Source organism: Manis pentadactyla, chromosome 9, assembly GCF_030020395.1.
Source record: "Manis pentadactyla isolate mManPen7 chromosome 9, mManPen7.hap1, whole genome shotgun sequence".
NCBI lineage: Eukaryota > Metazoa > Chordata > Mammalia > Pholidota > Manidae > Manis > Manis pentadactyla.
Genome location: NC_080027.1, coordinates 96134492 through 96157583, shown reverse-complemented (window position 1 = coordinate 96157583; position 23092 = coordinate 96134492). Strand labels below are relative to the sequence as shown.

The 23092-nt window shown below is 36.9% G+C and overlaps 1 protein-coding gene across 1 annotated transcript in view; it reads left to right on the top strand.

Moving 5' to 3' along the window:
- Nucleotides 1-20815, top strand: part of ADSS2 (adenylosuccinate synthase 2) — a 54291-nt gene extending 33476 nt beyond the window's left edge. Inside the window, exons 5-13 of the mRNA XM_036931458.2 lie at nucleotides 6188-6254; nucleotides 6531-6638; nucleotides 7573-7654; nucleotides 9895-10021; nucleotides 11247-11401; nucleotides 12552-12676; nucleotides 13987-14084; nucleotides 18194-18343; nucleotides 19696-20815. Of these exons, the coding sequence (XP_036787353.2) occupies nucleotides 6188-6254; nucleotides 6531-6638; nucleotides 7573-7654; nucleotides 9895-10021; nucleotides 11247-11401; nucleotides 12552-12676; nucleotides 13987-14084; nucleotides 18194-18343; nucleotides 19696-19748 (965 nt within the window). The 3' untranslated portion in view covers nucleotides 19749-20815. The remainder of the gene's footprint in view (nucleotides 1-6187; nucleotides 6255-6530; nucleotides 6639-7572; nucleotides 7655-9894; nucleotides 10022-11246; nucleotides 11402-12551; nucleotides 12677-13986; nucleotides 14085-18193; nucleotides 18344-19695) is intronic.
- The last annotated feature ends 2277 nt before the right edge of the window (nucleotides 20816-23092 follow it).

Sequence of the window (23092 nt, the reverse complement as noted above, 5' to 3'; positions counted from 1 at the left end):
CCCCTCCTCCTGCTGGGAAGTCTTTCAAACTGCCTGCTTTGTTTTTGTCTCAGGGGCCAGTAGAGTGTTCCTGTTTCTCTACAAGCTGCCAGAATCTCAGCCTCCCTGAGTGTTCCGCCTGTTTTTGGTGTCCAGCCCAACTAAGCACCAGGGCACCACCTAATGTGGGTTCATGCTCCTGGGGCAGGTGTCCAGGGTCAGTGTTCAGCAGTCCTGGGCTCCTACTCCTTCCTTGCTCTGTTCCTGTTCCTCCCGCCTGTGGGTTGGGGTAGGGGAAGGGCTTGGGTCCCAGCAGATTTTGCCTTTGCCACTTTTCCCTTTTCTGTGAGGCCTTCTCTTCTTCCCCAGATGTAGGTTGACATTTTGTATGCAGTCTTCAGGTCGTTTTCAGGCTTCGTTGTATTTGCTGTATTTTCATGTTTTGTGTTTTGGGGAGGTTTTTCCCTCACCTTCTTAACTCCTCCATCTTTTGCTCAAAACCAAGTTACTTATTTTCCAGGCATTAGTACACCCATTGGTAAAACGGACATAGCACCTCACAAAATGCTGTGTTCATGAGGAAAAGAATTTCATCTGATTTATTCATACATATGCCAGCACCTAACTGAGGTGCCATACCACACTTGGTCAAGATATACTGTTTTCTCATCCTGAGGGATATTGAACTGTAGTGTTCTTTAGTTTTAGTGCCTTTATTTTTCTGAGGGAGTATATATAGTATTGGCATATTTCCTCTTTAAATGTTGAGTAGAATCTTTGTGGGGATGTTTTTAGTTATGAATTCCATTTCTTTAATAGATACGGAGATATTTAGGTTTCTTGTGCAATTTTTGGTAACTTACATTTTTTAAGGGATGTAATTCATTTCATCCAATTTATCAAGATATTGGCATAAAGCTTTTAATATTTGTATATTTTCCTAATAATTTCTGTGGAGTTTGCAGTGATATTTTCATTTCTGGTATTAGTAAGTTGTATCTTTACTCTTTTTCTGTTTATCACCTAACTAAAGCTTTATCTATCTATTTATTTATTTAAATAGTAAGCATTTAATCTTGCTGATTTTCTCTGTTTTCTTTTTCATTGGTTTCAGCTGTTTATTGCATTCCTTCTTTCTTAGGGTTTAATTTGCTTTTTTTCTTAAATAGCCTCTTTACAAGCTTATTAGGTTACTGACTTTTAGACCTTTCTTTACTAATACAAGCATTAAACTATACATGTCCCTGTAATCATACATCACCTGCTTCCACAAATGTTGACATTTTGTATTTTATTTCTAATCAGTTGAAAATACTTCTTAATTTTTTTGTGAATTCTGTTTGACCCATGAGTTGGGAAGAAATATATTTCTTAAGATATTGGAAGACCTTCCTGATTTCTCTGTATTATTTATTTCTAATTTAATTTTGTTATAAACAGAATATTATCACTTTTTAAATTTCTTGAGACTTGTTTTATGGTCCAGTATATGGTCTGATTTGGTTAATATTCTACATGCACTTAAATTACGTGTTCCATTCTTGTTGAGTAGAGTGTTCTTTACATGTCTGTTAAATCAAACTGGTTGATAGTGTTCAGATCTTCTATATCCTAACAGATTTTCTGTCTACTTCTCTGTCAGTTACTGAGAAAGAGAGGTATGTTGAAACCTTCAATATTAATTGTGGATTTATCTTCTTTTTCTTTAAACTCTTAAGTTTTTAGTTTGGGTTCTTTGAAGCTCTTATAAGTGCATGTATAAATTATGTTTTTGATGAACTAACATTTTCAACATTATGAAATGTCCTCTCTACACCTATGATAGTAGTTCTTACTCTGAAGTCCACTTTGATATTAATATAGTCACTAGAGCTTTCTTAAGATTAGTGTTTTCATGGTGTTCTTTTGCTATCCTCTAATATTTAAATTATCTGTATCTTTATATTTATAGCACATTTATTGTAGACAAAATATAGTTGGGTCTTGCTTGTTATTCACTGTGACAGTGTGCCTTTTAATTGGAGTGTTTAGATGTATAGTTATCAGTATGGTTGAATTTATATCTGCTCTTTGCTTTCCATTTGTTCCATCTGTTACTGTCTTTTTTCCGTTTATTTTAGATTTAATATTTTAAATATTACCTCCACTATTAGCTTATTCATTATATATCTTGCTTTATGAACTTTTGTAGTTGGCTCTAGGATTTATAATACACATCTTTAAATTATCATCATCTCCCTTAAAATAATAAAACATTTAACCTAAGGTCCTTAAAATAAAATGTTTCCATATCCTTTGTCCAGTCCTTTGTGTTATTTTTGTCATATATTTCATGTTTACATTGTTGCAAACTCCTCAGCACATTGTTAATATTTTTGCTTTGAACAACCAGTTTTCTTTTAAAGAAATTGAAAAATGAGTTGATTTGTTGGCTAGTTCCTAATACTGGTATACTTATGTAACTATTTTGCATTATAATCATGCCTTGAATCTCATAATACATACAAACAAAATTTGTACATAAGAGATGCTTATTGAGGGAAAGAGATCTGATAAATGGCTTAGACTTAAAAATTTTTTTAAACATTTGAAATCCAAATTTGTTGGTTAATACTCCTTTGTTCATCTGTTGAATGCCTACTTTATGCCAGGGCTGGTGCTGGGCACTAAGGATTCAGCAGTAGAAAAGGCAAATAAAAATCCCTAATGGAGCTTATAGTGTAGGAGGGAAGACAGATAATAAAAAAGATAAATATGTGATAAATGTACTGTGGTTATATAGTGATCAGTTTAGAGGAGAAAAATAAATCAGAGAAAGGTGCCAGGTAGTGTCATGTAGTTTAGAAGAGGTGGGTGGGGGCCTGTAACTATATAGGTGAAGTGTTTGGAGAGGTTTCCCAGGGAAGATGACATTTAAGTAAAGACTTGAAGAGAAGAAACATGAATTGTGACTTAATCTGTGAGAGGGTAGGTAGGTCTCATGTGAATTGGCCACAATTAAAAAAAAAAAGTGTGAGAACAAGCAAAGTGGATATTACATGTCCTGAGACTTAACACTGGCACATTGATAGAGTATAACAATAATATTAATAAAATTTTAACCATAATAATAATAAAATAAGTCATGAGATGGTGTTAATACAATGTATATAGTGAAGGTGCAAAATTACCTTTAATTTTAAAAAGTAGACTGAATCCTCATGCTGAGGTGGGAGACTGAGTATGAGCAAAATGGGTAAAGTTGGTCAAAAGGTACAGATGTCCTTCCAGTTTTATAGTAAGTAAGTCATGGGGATATAATGCAGCATGATGACTATAGTTAATAATACTGCTTTGTATATTGAAAATTGCTAAGAATAGATCTTTAAAGTTCTTATCATAAGAAAAGCAATTGTAAGTATATGGTGCTAGATATTAACTAAACTTGTTTTGACAGTCATTTTGCAGTATATACAAATATTGAATCATTATTTTGTATACCTGATGCTGATGTTGTTTTATATAACATGATATGTCAGGTGTATAAATAAAAAAGAAAAAGCTACCCTGATGACCTTTCCTAGTTACTGTCTACACCCTTTCACCAAGGGTGAACACTATTACTCTCTCATTGTAGATTAGTTTTCTGTTTCTGAATTTGATATAATTTATGCATTATATAATCTGTTGTGCCTGACTTCCACTAACATAATATCTGAAATTAATCACTACGGTTATATAGAGCAATGGTTTATTCTTTTTCATTGCTGTATAGTATCTTGTTGAATGACTATACCATAATTTATCTATTTTACCACTGATGAAAATTTGAGTCATTTCCAATATTGAGTTATTAGAAATAATGTTGCTCTGACTGTTCTTTTTTTTTTTTTTTTTTTTTTTTTTTTGTAGATAATTATTTTTGTATTGAAGGGTAGTTGACACACAGTATTACATTACATTAGTTTCAGGTGTACAACATAGTGATTCAACATTTATATACATGACAATTCTAGGTACCAGCTATCACCATACCAAGCTGTTACAATATCTTGACTATATTCATTACATCCCGGTTACTTATTATTTTACCATTGGAAGTGTATACTTTTTTTTTTTTTTTTTTTTTTGTGAGGGCATCTCTCATATTTATTGATCAAATGGTTGTTAACAACAATAAAATTCTGTATAGGGGAGTCAATGCTCAATGCACAATCATTAATCCACCCCAAGCCTAATTTTCGTCAGTCTCCAATCTTCTGAGGCATAACAAACAAGTTCTTACATGGAGAACAAATTCTTACATAGTGAATAAGTTCTTACATGGTGAACAGTACATGGGCAGCCATCACAGAAACCTTCGGTTTTGCTCATGCATTATGGACTATAAACAGTCAGTTCAAATATGAATACTCATTTGATTTTTATACTTGATTTATATGTGGATACCACATTTCTCTCTTTATTATTATTATTTTTAATAAAATGCTGAAGTGGTAGGTAGATACAAGATAAAGGTAGAAAACATAGTTTAGTGTTGTAAGAGAGCAAATGTAGATGATCAGGTGTGTGCCTGTAGACTATGTGTTAATCCAAGCTAGACCAGGGCAATAAAACATCCACGTATGCAGAAGATGTCTCTCAGAACAGGGGGGGTGAGGTTCTAAGCCTCACCTCTGTTGATCCCCAATTTCTCACCTGATGGCCCCCCTGTGACTGTGCCTGTCTTAGGTTGTTCCTCCCTTGAGGAATCTTACCCGTCTGACTGTTCTTGTAGATGTCTTTTGGTGTACACTATGCCAATATAATTAAGGATGTTACTGATACAGAGTTCTAGGATACTGAGGCAAATAGTGATTATGGGATAATTTTAATCACACAATAAAAATTTAGTTTCTTGATTATAATTAACTAGTGTAAGAAATGTCAAAATTCCCATACTGGACCACTAGGGAAACCTGTTGATCATACCATCTGTGGTTATTTATCTTGCCAAGCAGGGCAGGGAGCTGCCTGGACAGTTTGTAGTGTCAAAGCGGGGATTGGGGCAGAGTACCTAGAAAACTTCAGGGGCTAGGCTCAGAGAGTGGTTTTTAGGTCAGGTTTCCTTGAATTTTTCTAATTTCCCCATCTATAAATACAGTGTTAGTTTTCAGATACTTCTAATTAGTTCTACAGATGCCACCACTAGTTGCAGGAACCTTGTCACTGTCTTTAAAATTTATAAAAATTCAACTTGTTTATTTGAAAACAATAGCAATTGTTAGTGAAAAGAAGCCATGGTTAAATGTGCTAAAAATGATTAAGTCGCTCACTTTAAATGGGTGAATTTTATGGTGTGTAGATTTTATTCCCATACAACTGATTAGAAACAAACCCAAGAAAAGAAGCCTTGGTTAAAAGTTAAGAGATCAATTCTAGGCCTCCTGTTTCATAAACTAGCTTTTTGTTCAGTAAATATTTGGGAACTTGTAGGCACAGGAAATCAGCCAGTAAGCTTAAACTGACATGGTCCCAGTACTCAAAGTATTGGTAGGGTAGAGAGAGCACTCGAGAGCCCATTTAGGTAGAGAAAGGGACATTCAGGCCCAAGGAACTATGCCTTGTAACCAAGGACTTCCAAGAATTCCCATGTTCCCAGAGGCCAGAAGGGGCCAGAGGTAGTGGGAGGTGAGGGAGGGTGGGAAAGAGGTTTGTCTGTTACTTCTGAACAATAGAAAGACATAGAGTTTTAAAGGCAATGGGGTGGTAACGTCCCATTTTGTGTTGGAAAGATGGCTTTGGCTGCATTTAAAAATAGGCATTAGATGTGTTCAAGAGTAGAAACAGGCACACTCACTAGGAGGCCGCAGTTTTTGTGAGAGGTGATGGAAGCCTGGGAGTAGTGAGGGAGATGTCAGAATAATCCCCAGATTTCTTTAGCCTAGAGCTTGAAGGAAGGAATACATGTTAGTAAAATGAGCTTTATAGAATTATAGGATGTGGTACTGTAAAATTATTTTCTTAATGACTCATTTTTAAAATAGTATAAATTGCAGTAAGTAGGAATAACCAATTGGGCATATTTCCATTTAATATACTAGGCATTATAACCTTTACTCCCACCATTGTAGCTTTTATAATGAAATTAGGCCAATGATATTTATAAATTCATTAATTCAACATGCAGTATGTTTTGCTTTCCTATATTTGTTTCAACAACAACTGTGATTTTTTATCTTCCCTTCAGTATTTGATTTTCATCAAGCAGCTGATGGTATCCAGGAAAAACAGAGAGAAGAACAGGCAGGAAAAAAGTATGTCTGTGTTTGTGTGTGGGGGTGGGTGGGGAGGGGGACAGTTTAAGCATATCCAGACCCTAATTTTTAAATTCTAGGACAAAGGTTTAAGAAAAAGAAGTATTAGAATATCCTGTTCAGATTTCAGAGAAATCGGTGGGACTGTGAAAATAAACTTACAGGAAACAGTGTAAATAGAAAATAGTCCTAGTAACTTTATTCTTTGTAATGAGCTGACCACAAGAACTGTGTCTTTCTTGTCTAATCTAAAGTTTCTTTTGATTTATTTTTAAGTTTGGGTACCACAAAAAAGGGCATTGGCCCAGTTTATTCTTCCAAAGCTGCACGGAGTGGACTCAGGATGTGTGACCTTGTCTCTGACTTTGATGGCTTCTCTGAGAGGTAACTACAAGTTAGTTAAGTCAGTATTCCAGTTGAATAGTGGTGTGGTTGGCTTTCTGTTTTATTTGAAATCTTAAAGTTATTTTTTTATTACATACTAATTGATCCTTAATTTCACATTAACTTCATGAAAAGTAACATGATAGTGATACAATAGCTGTACCTAAACAAGACAAAGCCAAAATTATATTTATGGATTGGAATTTGGAATGGTTTGCTGAAAAACAGAGATGTTTCTGGGAGGGTGTGGCAGAACTTTGGTGGGGTCACCACATCCTAGTGTCCTGATCCTCAGGTTTTCAGGTCCAGAGACTCCATTATGTCTTCCCACCCGTACATAACAACCTCTTGGGTCCTGGTGAGCTATTGTGTGCTAAGCTCACCTTGAAAAATGGAAATGCCACATTGACAGTGTGTAGAAAAACCTTACTACCCCTTCCTGATAATCCTTGGGAAGCTCTGTGGTGACTCAGTGATGGCAGTGGATTAGTTTTGTTAATAACAGGTGGCATTGCAGTGATGGTGTGGTGTGTGCATCTCTAGCCAGCAGTTTGTCCGCATTATCAGGACACCTCCACTGGTGTATCAGAGACACACTGCTGTGTCCACTCTGTCTCTCAAAAGCATTGTGTAGAACTTCCCCTCTTGTTTTTCACAGTGTATAGTATAATTAATTCAGATTTAAGTTTTGTGATTACAGATTTCAGTCATTCTCGTTTGTACACACGTTATCTTAACATGTTATTACTAAACTTGAGTAAAAAATCACTTATTCATATGACCAATCTCTGTTAAGTTTTATTTCTCTGAATGTAACTTCATTTTGGAGATTGATTTGTTATTAAAACCACTTATCTATGGAAACCTTGAATCGAGTTAATTCAGAATATTTTAAAACAGCTAACTAATGTCTTGATTTATCTGTATTTCTCAGGTTCAAAGTTCTGGCTAACCAATACAAATCTATATACCCCACTTTGGAAATAGACATTGAAGGTGAATTACAAAAACTCAAGGTAATGCTGTCTGACCTTTTTAATGTCCTTTTAAAAACTTGTTTGCCAAGTTGACATCCAGATCTTTGATTCATTAGGAACTGAAAATATAAGAATTTCCTTATGGAAATTGCTTTGTGACTGAAAAGGTAACGTTAAATAGTTTATGGAATAGTAAGTGCCATACAGGTGTGTGTAAAGTATTATTGATAAGAACTGGTAAAGCGAATTGCTTGTCCATTTTAAGTCTAAGTGCATGTAGGCCTTAAAAGGTCATGGCATGTTTGAATAACTCATATGATGTGGCTTCAACAAAATGCTTAGTGGGAACAGGAGTCAAATACCTGAAAATCAAGCTAGGCAAGTAGGGACCAAATCACAGGTCTTATGTTGGTCTTATCTGCAATGATAGGAAGTTGAGCTTTTATCCTGGAGATAATGAAGAGCTATTGAATAATTCTGAGCAGAAAAAAGACAGGATTTGTATTGTGTAAAAAGCAGTGTGGAGGACAGATCCATGGAGGGACAAGTGAGAGATGATAACTGTTATAGCCGCCTGACCCATGTAGGAACACTATCCAAAAGGTCAGACTCATTAGCCCTGTACTCTTATGAGACAAATAAGGGAATTGGTCCAAAATGAGGTCCACAGTTGGCACCTATTAGGTGTCACTGGTGCCTGAGTGAGTCAGTGGTCAGTCTTCTGTCCTCTCCACCGTTCCATTCCTCCACAGTCTTTGGTGAATTTCGAGCTGCCTCCCTGTACCTGATCATTATTCCTTCCATAAATAAGTAAGAACATCAGCTCTAGAATGGAATGAGCATTTACAAGCTTCACATGCCATGCCAGTACTGTTACATATCATAGGTCTATCCACTCACTAAATTCTAAAGAAAATGACCTCCAGGGAATACTGTTAAGTTTTCGGATTTCAGTGTATTGATTGTTGCTTACAGTAGACTGCCATTTCCTTTTCATTCTGTCATGTGACAGATATTTCAAACTTTTACTAACAACTTGGAAATATTTACATTTAATTATTAAGTATAGGTATGGCTTTTCAATTCTATTTTACACATGTTCCATGCGAATGTAAAGTAGATGAGTAATAATGAACAGAATTGGGTAAGAAGATTCTTAACAGGTACAAGAGAGACCTCAGGTGCCCAGAATGTTCTATATTTTGATGTGGATGGTGATTTCATGGTTGTCATCAGTTGATGAGAATCACTGAGTTGTATACCTAAGTGCACTTTTTTTTTTGTATATATATTATACTTCAGGTTTAAAACTGTCACTCTGTCACAAAATTTTAATAAACATAAGTAACTGGAAAAAAAATTCTTAATAGATAATATATGTTGAACCAGGACTTCAAGGAACAAGTGATATGATGAATGGTCATTTCAGGAATTTAGAAAAAGGACTAAAGTGGAAATATGGGTGGGATGAGAAACTAGAGCTAAGGGGGGACCATAATTTCATCAGTAGGTATAATATACTCAGGTAGGTCATGAGTCAATCCTGGAATTTCTATACTAGTCTGGCTAAATATTTAAACATAGTTAAAATGAGGTTTTATTATAGTTATACTGTAAGTCTTTGGAGAACTCTTGTTTATTATATTACTAGTTTTAAAATTAGGCAGTATTATACTTTAAACATGTTTTGAGACAGTTTTATAGTGCTCATGTGTAAAATAGTATTTGATACATCTAGTAATACTACTGAGATGCTTTACTGTAATGGAATACAATGGCAAGCAACATTAGCAATCACATACTGATACTTGCATTCTTGGCATTGACAATTCTGACCCTTACCATGTTTGAGAATGACTGTGGTGCAAGTTTCAAAACTCACGGTTACATGGATTGTAAATGCAGCTTTTTAAATGCCTCATAAAATTAAAAGCACGGTGTAATATGCTCAGTTCCTTTTATTTTCCTGAAAGTTGTTTATGAAATATGAGTACTTGGCCATTCGGAAGGTTGTCATCATCGTTATTTGCAGTGTGGTTAATGTAGCACCTTTGAGTTTCCTTGTAGTTCTACTTTCTTGGACTAGTGTCTCTTTCCTGGCTCTGGACACCTGGCATGAGCACTAACCCAGATATTGGAGTAGGGGAAGCACCATCGCCAGCCCCTTTCCACTTGACATTGTCAGTTTTCACTATCATAAACTAGGTAATTTTTACTTGTGCTGGTTCTATTTTAAGTCTCTTTGTATATGTTGAATTGGTTTTATCTTTTGGATATAGGGTTTTATGGAAAGGATTAAACCAATGGTGAAAGATGGAGTTTATTTCCTGTATGAGGCCCTACATGGACCACCAAAGAAAATCGTGGTAGAAGGTGCAAATGCAGCACTACTAGATATTGATTTTGGTGAGTGAGATGTGACCTCTGGGGAGCCTGAGCGAGCCCTGAAGTACTTAAGATATAAATAATTAATGTTAGCATCAGGGAGGTTCAAAACAAGGCTTTTAGCTTTGTGTATTCAGGAACAATGGAAGTTTGTCATCTTACACTAATCCTTTTTTTAAAAAAAAGGAATATTGTGGAAAACACAATGTGTGTGTTAACTTTTGTTGTCCTAGAAAAGTGAAATCACCATTTGGGTCTGTGGGTTTAGGATTCTATAAACTGATTTTCATTGTTTGGTTCATGATTCAATTCCAGACCTTATTTCCTTGGAACTATTAGGTGATTAGATAAATCTTAGGGAAGAATATTTATCTTTGTTTAGCCTTTTAAAAAATATCATGTTATTAAACTTACATATTCTAAGATCTATGGAAGTCTGTTGAATTAAGTCCCTGGGCATGAGATTCTGAATGGATTTACAGCATCTTCAAAAAGTTAACATGTTTAAATCACTGCCCATTAGTTTGTTGGCTTTTCTGTCTAAACACAATCTTAGGATAAATCTTGGTGGTTCTCAGTTCTCACTGACAGTTCATTGCCTTTTTGATTCCAACTAAATCAATTTTATATTGTATTACATATTGTATTTCTATATAGTAGATAAGTATTTTTGATACTATAATATGCCTATCCAATCTGGAAAGAAAGCAGAGTGTCTACTAAGCATAGTGAATAGTCTAGTCTAAATATGAAAAGTCTTTGAATAGAGATCAAAATGTAGGAAAATGCTAAATACCACAAGATACTTAGTATACTGTTGTCACTCCAGGTTGCTGTTGTATGTACCTTAAATATTTGTATCAAGGGAATAAGATAAATGCGTTTTAAACTAGCAGGAGAGTGTTAACATCCACAGATTATAAGTCTGTAGAGTAAGATAACACCAGGGTTTTTGCATTACATTGTTTAGCAATCCCCCATTAGGTGAGTACTACCATACAGAGCTGAATAACTGTGTGCACTCAAGGAGCCTCTGCGGTGTGAGCACTGCAGTTACAGCCCTAGAGTTTTTATCTCATTATAGACAAAAAGAATAAAGAATGAAACACTGAGGCTTTGAGAGGCAGTTATACTTGTATTCAAGTCTGTCAAATTCTTAGTATATACTCAAATGTAGAATATTCACAGTAATTCTGTTTTAAAATAATACATATATATATTTTTAAATATTTGTTTCTGTTTTTAGGAACTTATCCTTTTGTAACCTCTTCAAACTGTACAGTTGGAGGTGTTTGTACTGGATTGGGGATGCCCCCTCAGAATGTTGGAGAAGTGTATGGAGTTGTGAAAGCTTATACAACCAGAGTTGGTATTGGTGCCTTTCCTACTGAGCAGGACAATGTACGCCTATTTCTCTAATTCAAAAGTTTTAAAATACAAATGCATGCTTTTTTTCCCACAGCAAATTCTTCTCTTTGCATTTCACTTACTTTGTAAGACTGATCAGAGCAGTATTAAAAAATTATTATACACCTTTATTGTTAGTGATAGAATCTCAACAAAAGAGGAAGGATTTAGAGGGTACCTGAAGGTAATTGCAAGGCTAAATGAATGTGGGCTTAAGGGCATTAAGAAAGTGGATGAATAAAAAGAAGTTAAAAAGAACAGCTTCCTTTCGCTAAGAGCCCATTAGGAGCCCCAGCTGAGGAAAGTGATCTCTAGACATTGTCTAGTCATAGCCAACACTTGGATGGATGGTGGTGACCTCGGGCTAGGTGTTTCTGTATCTGCTGTATATTTAGGAGCTCTCTGGTTCCTCACAGCAGCTTAGGGAGCTAGGAAGCATCCCCATCCCCATTCTACACATGGGAAAACGGAGGCATGGGGAGCTGGAGTAACCTGCCCACAGCCACACAGGTAAATGGGGCTGGGCTTCAAACCCACCAGAGCAACATTAAAAAACACATAATTGTAATGGTGGAAGAATACAAGGGGTAGGGAAATTATGACTTTAATCAGAAAGGTGTAAATTAGGGAACAGATAGATCAGAGATGGGAACATTAGGTTGTAGGGAATGACTGTAGCTTAGATCTCTGAGCATTATTTTCAACTTTAATTCTTGTCCAGAGGGCGTATGATACCCACAGCTCCTTAGAGGAGAGTTTGCCCTGTGGTTTTCAGGACAATCATCAAACTGCAGTTGTTCTTGGGATATTTGGCTTAATTTGTCTATTTTAATAAATTCTTACAACTTAGTTTGTAATATGCAGCATTTTTTATATGTTAATCTAGATTTTAAAAAGTTAACTAACATCATAAAAAAAAAACCCTGGTTTTAAAAATGGTAAAAAATGAAGCCAAAAGTGATCTGTTCCAAATAATGCCTCCCTCACAAAAAGCCCATCATTTCTATGGAATTCGATTTCCAACTTGGTTATTTTCTGAAAGGTGTTTATCTCAAAGAGATTTGGACTTGTTATATAATCTTAAGTCTCCTGGATTTACAGCACTGGTATTCTAATCCTAAAGTTCTGTAATTCTGTTCCCTAGGAAATTGGAAAACTTTTACGAACAAGGGGTAGAGAGTTTGGTGTAACTACTGGAAGGGAAAGAAGGTGTGGCTGGTTGGACCTTGTTTTGCTTAAATATGCTCATATGATTAATGGATTTACTGCGTGAGTATTTTTAGAAACATTTATTTCTGAAATAATAGGACAATTCATGACTGCAGGTTACATTTTAACTCAAGGTAGTAACCTAATAGAAAAATTTCACTCTTTAAATTTTGCATGAAATTGTAGTTCAAGGAAGAAGTGGACCAAGAAAAGATACAGGGGCAGGGTACACTGTCAGAGGCACTCAAGTTACCTTCCTATACATCCAGAGGTGGAAAAAAAGAATCATGATAGTCTTACATGTGTGTAAGTGTAGAGGGAAGGAGGTAGGTGGGCAGGTAGGTAGGTAGGTAGAGTAGGTAGGTAGGTAGGTAGAGCAAACACAAAGTATATATATATATATATATATATACACACAGAGGAGAAGCTGTATAACTAATTTACTGCATGGGCTTTATTGATGTCTGACTTCTGGATTCAAATCTTAGATCCATGCCATTATGTGTGACTTTGGGCAAGTTAATCTTTCTGTGACTTTTTTCATCATTTTACAAATCTAGATAATAGGATTACCTACTTCATAGGTGCTTTGAACATTTGGTGAGAAATATAGCGAAAGCATATAGCACATTGCCTGGCTCACAGGAGGTGCTCAGTAAAAGGTGTTAACACATGTACATAAGTATGTAAATGTCCTCATCTCTGTGTTAATAACAGAACAAAGCTTAAAAAATAATTTGTGGATGAGAATCCCAAACGTAGTGTTTTATCTAATTTCCAAAGATTTTTCCCTTAAAACTGTTTTCCAGTCAGTTTATTAGGAGATTTTGATGTGTTGTGAAGAGGTCCTTGATGTGGTCTGACTCTTCTTTGAGTGTGGAGGTGATAGAATGTTAACTAGAGTGAAGAAATGAGGGTTGCTGGCAAATGTGTAAATGTGCATGTATCTTATGGTCGTGCATGTATCTTATGGTCATCCATGTGGAGCAGTGAATTCTTCTGTGTCCCACAGCCACAGGGGCATAGCCACATCTCTTACTCCCAGCAGCCCTCCCACAAATAATGTGTGGCTAGATCATAAAAAAGCTAAGCAAGAGGTTGTGAACCACCCAGTGAACGTCTGTTACAATTATTAGAAAAGTACCTTACTGGTAGATCAGTTAAGTCACTGTTTATTATGAAGAAAAGGCATCAGTGTATTGTCCTGTAGTGTTTTATGTGTGGCAAGCTTGAAAGTATAATCCTAACCAGTCTTCAGATGTGCTTTGAACTTCTAGCTTTGTATGGATTTTCCTTTACCCCCTCATCAAGTTAGATGTTAGGCCCTTAAGAGTTGGCTGTCTAAACGTTGTCTTTTCTTCCAAAATTAGGTTGGCACTTACCAAATTGGATATTTTGGACATGTTTATGGAAATCAAAGTTGGAGTTGCTTATAAATTAGATGGCGAAATCATAGCACATTTCCCAGGTACTCTTTTTTTTCCACTATGTATTAAAAGTATTATTAGGTAGATGTATTACAGCAATTTCATCAAGTTTTTCTGTGTAATTTATGATGTATAGCCACAGGCTTGATATGCCCTTTGTGAACAGTACACGTATATTCACTTTGCTATAGTAGCATTTGTTTCATACTCTGCATTTGGGTGCTTGGTCAACAGAGAGCATGTGCTCAAACTCAAAATTGGAAACCTTTCGAGGTTTCAAATGGTACCTCTGAGCCTAGCTGTGCTGCTCCTGAATCTCACCTTAACCAATTTTGAAAGTAACTTCTGTATATATAGGCATTCCTCCGTTCCTTGAGAAATGTGGGAGAAAAGAGCCCTGCTTATCATATTAAGCAGGCTCTTAATACATTAACCCACCTTGTCCTTTAAGGCACACAAATGATTTTCTCCAGCCTGTCTTCTGTGGGGAGACTTCGTACCTGAGGCAATGTGTTTGTTCAGGCATATCTTTAGTTACTTAGGAAGTTTCATAAGTGTTACCAGCTTCCAAAAATAGCACTATTAATTCATTTAGTCACATAAGACTGGGAATATGCCAGATGAAGGAATATTGACTAGTGTGGTAGGCTGGTAGGTTTTGTGACTTGCTGATGAGGACGAGTCCTTGGGAATTGAGGATAGCTGCACGTTCTTTGAACTATGTTTAAAGTCATTGTCTGTTAGTCTAACATCCGGCTATCTCCAGTTTGGTTTCTCTTGACTATTCTTTTCCTTGATTTTATATCTAATGACTTTTGGTTGAATAATTGGACTTTGTGGATAATATGTTGTACAGATTTGGTCTGTTATCTTCTGTGAAAAGTATTGGTTCCTGTTTTGTGAGACCTTTGAATTACAGGATGATGATCTTGAACTTGCATAGCTTGGTTTTAAGCTTTGTTAGTACAGTTATGTGGAAAGCTTGAGGCATTTCCCAAACCTCTTTGCCTTAGTGTGAGTCAATCTCCAAGTTCTGTCTCCTCTGTGGCTCTCTGCAGAACCTTGCTCTCAGGCTACGTGTGTGTGTGTGTGTCTGGAGGCGGAGGGGAGGTGGGGTGGGGTCTGTAGAAGGCTTTATTCTAGAGGGTGGTTCTTAATTTTAAGAAACAGCCTTTCCACTATCTCAGCGGGATGCCAGGAAGGTTAACAAGGTGTGAAGAGACCCCTCCAACCTGGCAGTGCCGGATTCCCAGGGTGGCCTGTCCCTCCCTTCTACCAGCATTTCTTGTCTTATGGAGTCTTTGTCCCACTCACCTGTGTGACAGCTGCTATTTGGTAAGCCTCTGATGGTCCCATTCTTTGCATGTACATTTGAGCTTTAGCCATGGGACTTTCACACAGATTTCTTGTGGGGTGGCTGCCTATGTAGCTCCCTCCTCTCTGCTGCTTGGCCTTGATAATTCTAGCTGCTTCGGCTTCCGTGAAATCTGGTATCTCTCTTCTCAGGTCAGTGGGACCACTATTTTCTCGGCTGACTCCAGTGTCCTGACTTCCAGTGGTCGGGAACTCATCCCTAGGCAGAGAATTCAGTAGTTTCAAGACTTGCTTCTGAATTTTCTTCCTCTTAGAGACCACCGCTGCTCTGTGCTGCCTGTTGCCCAGTGCCTGGGAAAGTGGCCTGTATTTTGTCCAGTTTTATAGTTGTTTATTCTGAAGATTTAGTCTGGAACCATACACTCCATCGTGGCTGGAAATAGGCACCGCACTAAGTCTCCTGATTCCCTCCTGTGTCATGGACCACCAGCAGTTCGGGGTAGCTGCTTAGTGTCGTTCATCACTCTAAGCTCCCAAGAACGTATGTCGTGTCATGGGTCATGGGAGAGCAGTCCTGTAGCAGTACACTCTCTTGTCCATGATATTCCCCTTGATCCAGAACCCCCAGGATCCAGGTTCATATATCCTCCTCGCTTGTCTGGTAACTGCTGGCTTGGTTCTGCCATCCTCAGAATTAGTCCCTTTCCTCCCTTAGCAGACCCAGTGCTTCTTTGGCCAAGTTATGTTGTGACTTGACCCTGGACATGATTTGCTGGTCAGGCAGAGTAAAGGTAGGTCCTGAGAGGGGCGCATGCTGCCTGCAAGGCAAAGGGTTTTGCATCCTCCTTGAGCAAAGGGAAGCCTTGGCATTTAACAGACAGTGGTAGGCTATTCTGCTGGCACTAGCAAGGCTAGGGATTCAGGATATTCAAGCACATCAACTCAGAAGTCCCACCCAGAGTCTTGGGGTCCACTTTTTCCCAAACAGAGCTCTGGCCTTGTCATAGCAGATTTGATGAATTTGAGAATTCCACTTTCTGTAGCACTCTGGTGTGTCTTTGGAGCCCTAAGCCTGATCCCTAGTTGTTTCTGCCCTCTCCCATAGGAGAGGAAAGTCCAGATGCTGCTGCCATGGAGGTCCTGTGACTTTCACACTTGGCTGTAAACTGATGAAAGATACTCAGCCTTTCATTGTCTTTCTCCAGTTAATGAGTGGCGTTTGTCTGGAGCCATACTGCCCCCATTGTGCTGCTGGGCTTATCTCCAGGGCTTCAGAGGCTGCCGGTGCCCCACTTCCCACCAGTGTGGCACCCCACTCACCTGGTGTGATGGTGCTAACAGCTGCACCACTGCAGCTGGCCAGAGACTGTCCATCCTCTGCCTATACCAGTCACAGTCCTCACTGCCAGTCAGCTGGCCAGGGGTGCAGCTCTAGGACCCCATTTTAGGGGCTTCTTTCTCACATCACTCCTGTCACCAGCTGTCCTACATTGCATTCCCTGGGAACCAGACTTTGATTTAGAGATTTGTGTGCACATCTGTGTGTAAGTACTCTGAGTAGTAATGTCTGGGGGAGCGAGAGAAGCAGGAGTAGGCAAGGAGAGGTTAACCTGGAAAGTATTACAAAAAAAAGCCCTCAGCTGATCCTGTGGGGGAGCTCCTGCTGCAATGGCCCATCAGAGTTGTCCCAAATTAAGGTAAGTGGGAGGTCCTTTATATCCCCACATTGACACATCACTGGATATGGACTGCTCCAGGGAGGCATATCTGCCTGCAGTGGAGGGGAATCCCTGGGGAAATCATGGGCTGTGTGTTGGCAGCAGCCAGTACTGCCCACAGCTAGAGACATGTGTCTCAATCTTGATGTATACAATTGTACGAGAGCAATTATGCACGCTTTTTTTTAACGTATTGATACACAATCTTACAAGGGTTTCACATGAGCAACACTGTGGGGACACACATATTATCAAGTCCCCTCCCACCATTGCAGTCACTGTCCATCAGTGTAGTAAGATGCTATAGAGTCACTACTCATCTTCTCTGTGCTGTACTTCCTTCCCCGTGACCTTCCTATATTGCAGTTGTTAATTTTAATGCCCCTTAATCCCCTTCTTCCTCCCTCCCCTCCCACCTTTCCCTCCTGCTTCCCTTTGGTAACCACTAGTCCCTTCTTGGAGTCTGTGAGTCTGCTGCTGTTTTATTCCTTCAGTTTTGCTTCTTTGTTACACTCCACAAATGAGTGAAATCATTTGGTACTTGTCTTTCTCTGCCTGGCTTATTTCACTGAGCATAGTACCGTCTAGCTCCATTCTTGTTGCAAATGATAGGATTTGTTTTCTTCTTATGGCTGAATAGTATTCCACTGTGTATATGTACCACACCATTATCCATTCATCTACTGATAGACACTTAGGTTGCTTCCATATCTTGGCTCTTGTAAATAGTGGAAGCCTTCTTTTTATGAGATTGTTGCCACTGTGAAGATCCACAATCCCTAGCCCACAGTGTAAAGATCTAACAAGCTCTAACGTGGAAAGTTTTAAGGTTGGCACCAAAACTCATTTGACAGCAAAATCTGACTTGAACTGAGGTTATCTCTTTTGCTGTAGATGTTGTATCATCTATTGCTACAGAAGTATGTTTGGTAATAAAATACTACCCAGGTTGGTATATGCACGACTTTACCTTTCTAAACTCTGAAAAATTCTAAATTCCAAAATGCGTCTGGCTTCAAGGGTTTTGATAGGAGATTGTGAACCTGTGACACATCAGAAAGTTGTGTGGCAGTAGGCGGTGCACACCATGAAAACTATACTTCCTTTGTAACTTTCAGCAAATCAAGAAGTCTTAAATAAAGTTGAAGTTCAGTATAAGACTCTCCCAGGATGGAAAACAGACATATCAAATACAAGGACATTTAAAGAACTACCTGTTAATGCACAGAATTATGTTCGATTTATTGAAGATGAGCTTCAAATTCCAGGTAATTACTTTATGACCATAGATCTTTACTTTTCTACTTGGACCTGTCTACCTGTGAGGTAGGATAAAAGAAACATCATTATTGCTTTCTAGAGTGCTCATGATTTGTATAAATGCCCAGGAAGATGCAAAATATCTTATTTCTTTGAGTAAATATAATTATCTTTCTGTAGTTCTTCAAATGCCTGAAGACAGTAGATTACCTACCTGAAGACAGTAGATTATCTACCTCTCACCCTTTTTGTCCCTGTCTTAATTCTTTGCTAGTATCTTTTTTTACCCTATGACACGCACTCTTGTTCTGCTCTCTTAATAACACATCCTTTTGTATTTTCACCACCACCGAAAATGGTTTGTGGTTTTTTCATTTAGGGTTAAACCACCCTTGACAGTTGGGGGAGTTTGAATAGATATTAGGAAATAATAGATACAGAAAATAGGAAATCCAAATTGAAAAAAATATAAGAGGAGAATAAAGAATAAAACTTCTTTATTACAAAGGAGATGTAAGCTGGCCAGGGAGTTAGGTATAACCAAGTTATGGCTGTGACTGATTATGTCAAGTCTCTTTCGTCCTTTTATTTGTGCTGGTGTAGATTTGAGAGACAAAAGGTAAAGTGGGTGGGAGGTATCCACCATATAAAATCTATTACATATTTACTGTGATATTGTATTTTTTGGTTCACCCCAAGCATGAATCTCATTTTCCATATGGGAAGGCCTAGTCCCTCCCAGCTTAATGCCAAATTTAGTAAGTATGTTCACTGCTCTTAGTCAACATTTTTTGCAGTACAAACAGCAGTGAACTTAACAATGATATCTGTAAAATACGGTGAAGGTCAACCCCTGTGGTGCAGATGATAAGAGGGTCCCATAGACTGGTAGAGTAAGCATTTCCTCAGGCAGTGCAAGTTGAAACAGTATTCTCTTCCAGACATTTTTTTCCTTTTTTGAGATGCAAAAGTTATAGCAACACTTCAGTGTCCTCTTAGCATCATCCATTTGTCAAAGGTGTTTATCTTTTCTAGTTATTAGGAGCTCGATCAAAGGTTCTATAGGTCTCTGCTGGTTTGGGCCAATATTTTATTATCTTAGTTATTAGAAATTGGGGGATTTTGACTTACAATACAATCAAAACAGGAAATGGTGAGGCAAACTACCCTGTGCTGGATTTTAGCTGCACATTCTGTTGAGAAATTAGCACAAGCTGCTAACAAACTAGAACAAAAAGATTGTAAAAGGCATGTACAGAAAAGGTAAATGGTGACATTGAGGAAAGTGGGGGATCTGTTAATTGCAAAGATTGAACAATATAAATTAATACTATTCTTACACTTTTTTCCCCCCTTCCAGTTAAATGGATTGGTGTAGGTAAATCGAGAGAGTCTATGATTCAGCTCTTTTAAAGGTTTCCAGTGACATAAGAAACACTCCTTGCAACAGGAAGGACTTTCTTAAATATTTCATTTATGAGCTACAAATTTCAAGAATAAAGACACTGAAGTGAGTTGTAAGCTCTGCAGTTGTTCCCTGTCTTTTAAAAGGGGGATGTCTGCTGAGGAGAGAGCTGGAGAATTATAGTGGCAGTGTCCTCAGCTGGCGTGATGGCCGAATTGTTTGCTCTCCTGCTGCTCATGGTGCCACATTTTCTTTTAATGTTTAGCAATAGTATGATCCATGTTGTTTGAAATCCAAAATAGTTACTTTTCAGTGTAGCTTTTTTTCATTATTTTCATTGTGTGTTCATAGGTTTTACCTTCATTAAATGGTAAGAACATTTAATGCAGTTTTGCACAAATATTTTTACATTCTGGTTGTTCAGTCTGTCATTGTAATCTTTGCTGTTAAAAAAAATGCAGAGAGGGGTTCTGTAAACCTTTGCAATGCTATGAATTCTGTTTAAATTGTGAACTGTTTATTTTCATCTGAGACCATTGCAAATTTAAGCTTTGGTGGGGGGTGGGGGTTACATTCAGGGGTCCTTTAATTTGTACAGAACATAAAACTTATTTCTCTGTAAATTATTTAATACACTGAACATTTAATTAAATGTTCAAAGGAAATGTTTTGCCTAAAACAACAATATTAATGTTAAAGAATTAGTCATTAAAAGGTCTGTTGTGATATTTGGTGTATATTTTTCTTTAATTTCAGATATTAACTCTGAAATGCATAGCTTTCCTTTTTTTTATCATTTCTAAATTTAGTGAATTGATTTCTGAACATTGTGCCTGCCAGTATGCCTACAAAATCATCTCTAAGTGTCCAAATGAACCCAAATCGTTGGTCATACTTTTGATCATGCCTTTATTTTTCCTTTGAAAAAAAAAAAAGAGATGTTATTTTGGTAATAGGCTTAACGTATTATGTTGTAGATTTTCCTTCAGTGAACTATTTTAAATGTTTAAATTAGGTGCCACTTATTTTATTATATCATCAATAGCTGATTAAAAAGAACCAAATATTTGTAGTATGCTCTGTGTTGTTGTGTTTTGTTATGGTACGAGAAGTAATCATATTACTAATAAATATAAGAAGGTGCTTTACTCAGCAGTATGTGGGAATAAGGTAGGGAGAGATCAAAAACAGAATCTTCCGAAGGATCCAAATATCTTTTATCTTCACTAGATATATTTTTACTAATATTTGGATTAAGAAAATTCTGAAATGGGAGCAGCCTTATGGGATTCAATAAATGGATAATACAGATGATCTTAAAAGCCCACTACTGATCCATAATGACTTCCATGTAAAAATGATAGTTTGTATTTAATATATAGTAAGTAGTTTTTGTTTATCCTAATGAAAACTGAATGGGCTTTTATTTCTCCCTACTCTTTAATCTCCCTATTTGGACTACAAATTAGATTAGCTACCCAGAGATGAAAGCTCTATTTGAAGCAAGCATTTTAAAGTCCACATTTTTAGCTTGGCTATAAACTTTATTGAAATATTGAAACATTATTGAAATGATCCAGTAGCAGATATTAAGAACCCATTCCTCCAGTCAGGAGTACTCTTATTACCAAAAAAGTACAACCTTCCTATTAATGTTGATAGAAACTTGGTAGTTTTTGACCAGTTTGAGTGATTCTTTCTTCCTGTTTGTCTTTAAAAGAGAGCTATTTGCTAATTAAAGTGCTTGAGAGAGTATCTGTTCTTCAGGTAACAGATAATAAAATCATATGTAACTGCATTTAAAAAGTCTTTATTGAATAGTTATTCAATAAAGTTATTCAATGCCTGATTCTGTTAGGTATTGGGTATATGGTGGTGGTAAGGGAAGTAGTCTTCCTGAAATTGTAAGCATAGCACGTTAAATACACATATAAGTGATGTTGTGTGCTACAATGGAAAAATACAGGGTGGAAAAAAAATACAATGGAAAAAAATAGGAAGGAGAACCTAATGTAAATTTGGAAAGGGTTGGAGGAGGCCTTTAGTAGAAATAGCATTTAAAGAGACTAAAAGGGTGAGTCATCAGAGGGAAAGGCCCAGGGGCTGGAATGAATTTGGAAAGTTGGAGCAACCAACCCGAATGAGTGCAAGAGACTAGTGAGGCTGATGAGTTGGCAAGAAATTGGAGGAAGACTAAGCCAAAAAACCAAAACATGTTTTGTATGACAGAAGAGGTCTGTAGGCTGAAATGTAGTGCATATGCATAAAGATGCAGAATGAGAGCACAGAAAAATGCTGAAACAAAAAAGATGCACTCTAACTTTAAAACTTGGTACAAGGGAACTGGATAGCACAAAAAGATATTCCAGTGGAAGAATTAGAATTGCCATGGGGTTCTCTGTAACTGGACAAAATTATTTGAAGCTTAGGTGGAAAAATGAATGTGCAAGCACTCCTAAGATATTTGTGAAAAAGGAATGTGTTGAGAGGTATTTCCATCAGATATTAAACCATTATAAAGCTATTGTAATCAAAGTATGTTGTTATTGTCATGGGAATGGACAAATACATAAGAGAAGTGGACTAGACATTCCAGACGTAGATGCAGCATATGTGGGAAATATATTTTATTCATTTGGGAAAAAGATATATTAAAGAGTACACAATGATTATAGCAAAACAATTTCAACGTAAAATAAGAATTTCAAATATAATAAAAATTAAAACTATAAAAGTTTTAAGTAATGAAAACAGTATAGGAAAAAACATAATCTCATAATACATAAGAAAATAGGAACTCGGAAACATTAAGGAAAAATATACAGACGACTTGACCAAATTAAGTTCTTAAATACTGTGAACAAAGTTTAAAAAGAAACTTCTAAAAACAAACTTGGAAAAAAATATTTCAACACATATTCCTCATACACAAAGAGCTGCCACAAGTAAGAACATGACAACTAATAGAAAGATGGGCAACATAATCAATGTATATCAGCCAGTCCACAGAAAAATAAATGTAAATGGCCCAAAACATGAAACGGCGTTCATCTTCCCCTATAGACAGGAAAATAAAATTAACACAATGAGATGCCACCTTCCAACTCACAGCATCAATCCCTGTCTTCCGTACCTCACTGAGAGACTTCTTGGTCTGATTTTATTTTACTTTTGTCAATGATACATACATAGTTTTTATTTAAATAACTTCATTGAGGTGTAATTTATATACCATAAAATTCACCTGTTTTAAGAATGCAATTCAGTGATTCAGTTTACAGAATTGTGTAATCATCACTATACTCCAATTTTTTAACATTTCCACCATCCTATAAAAATCACTCGTGCCCAT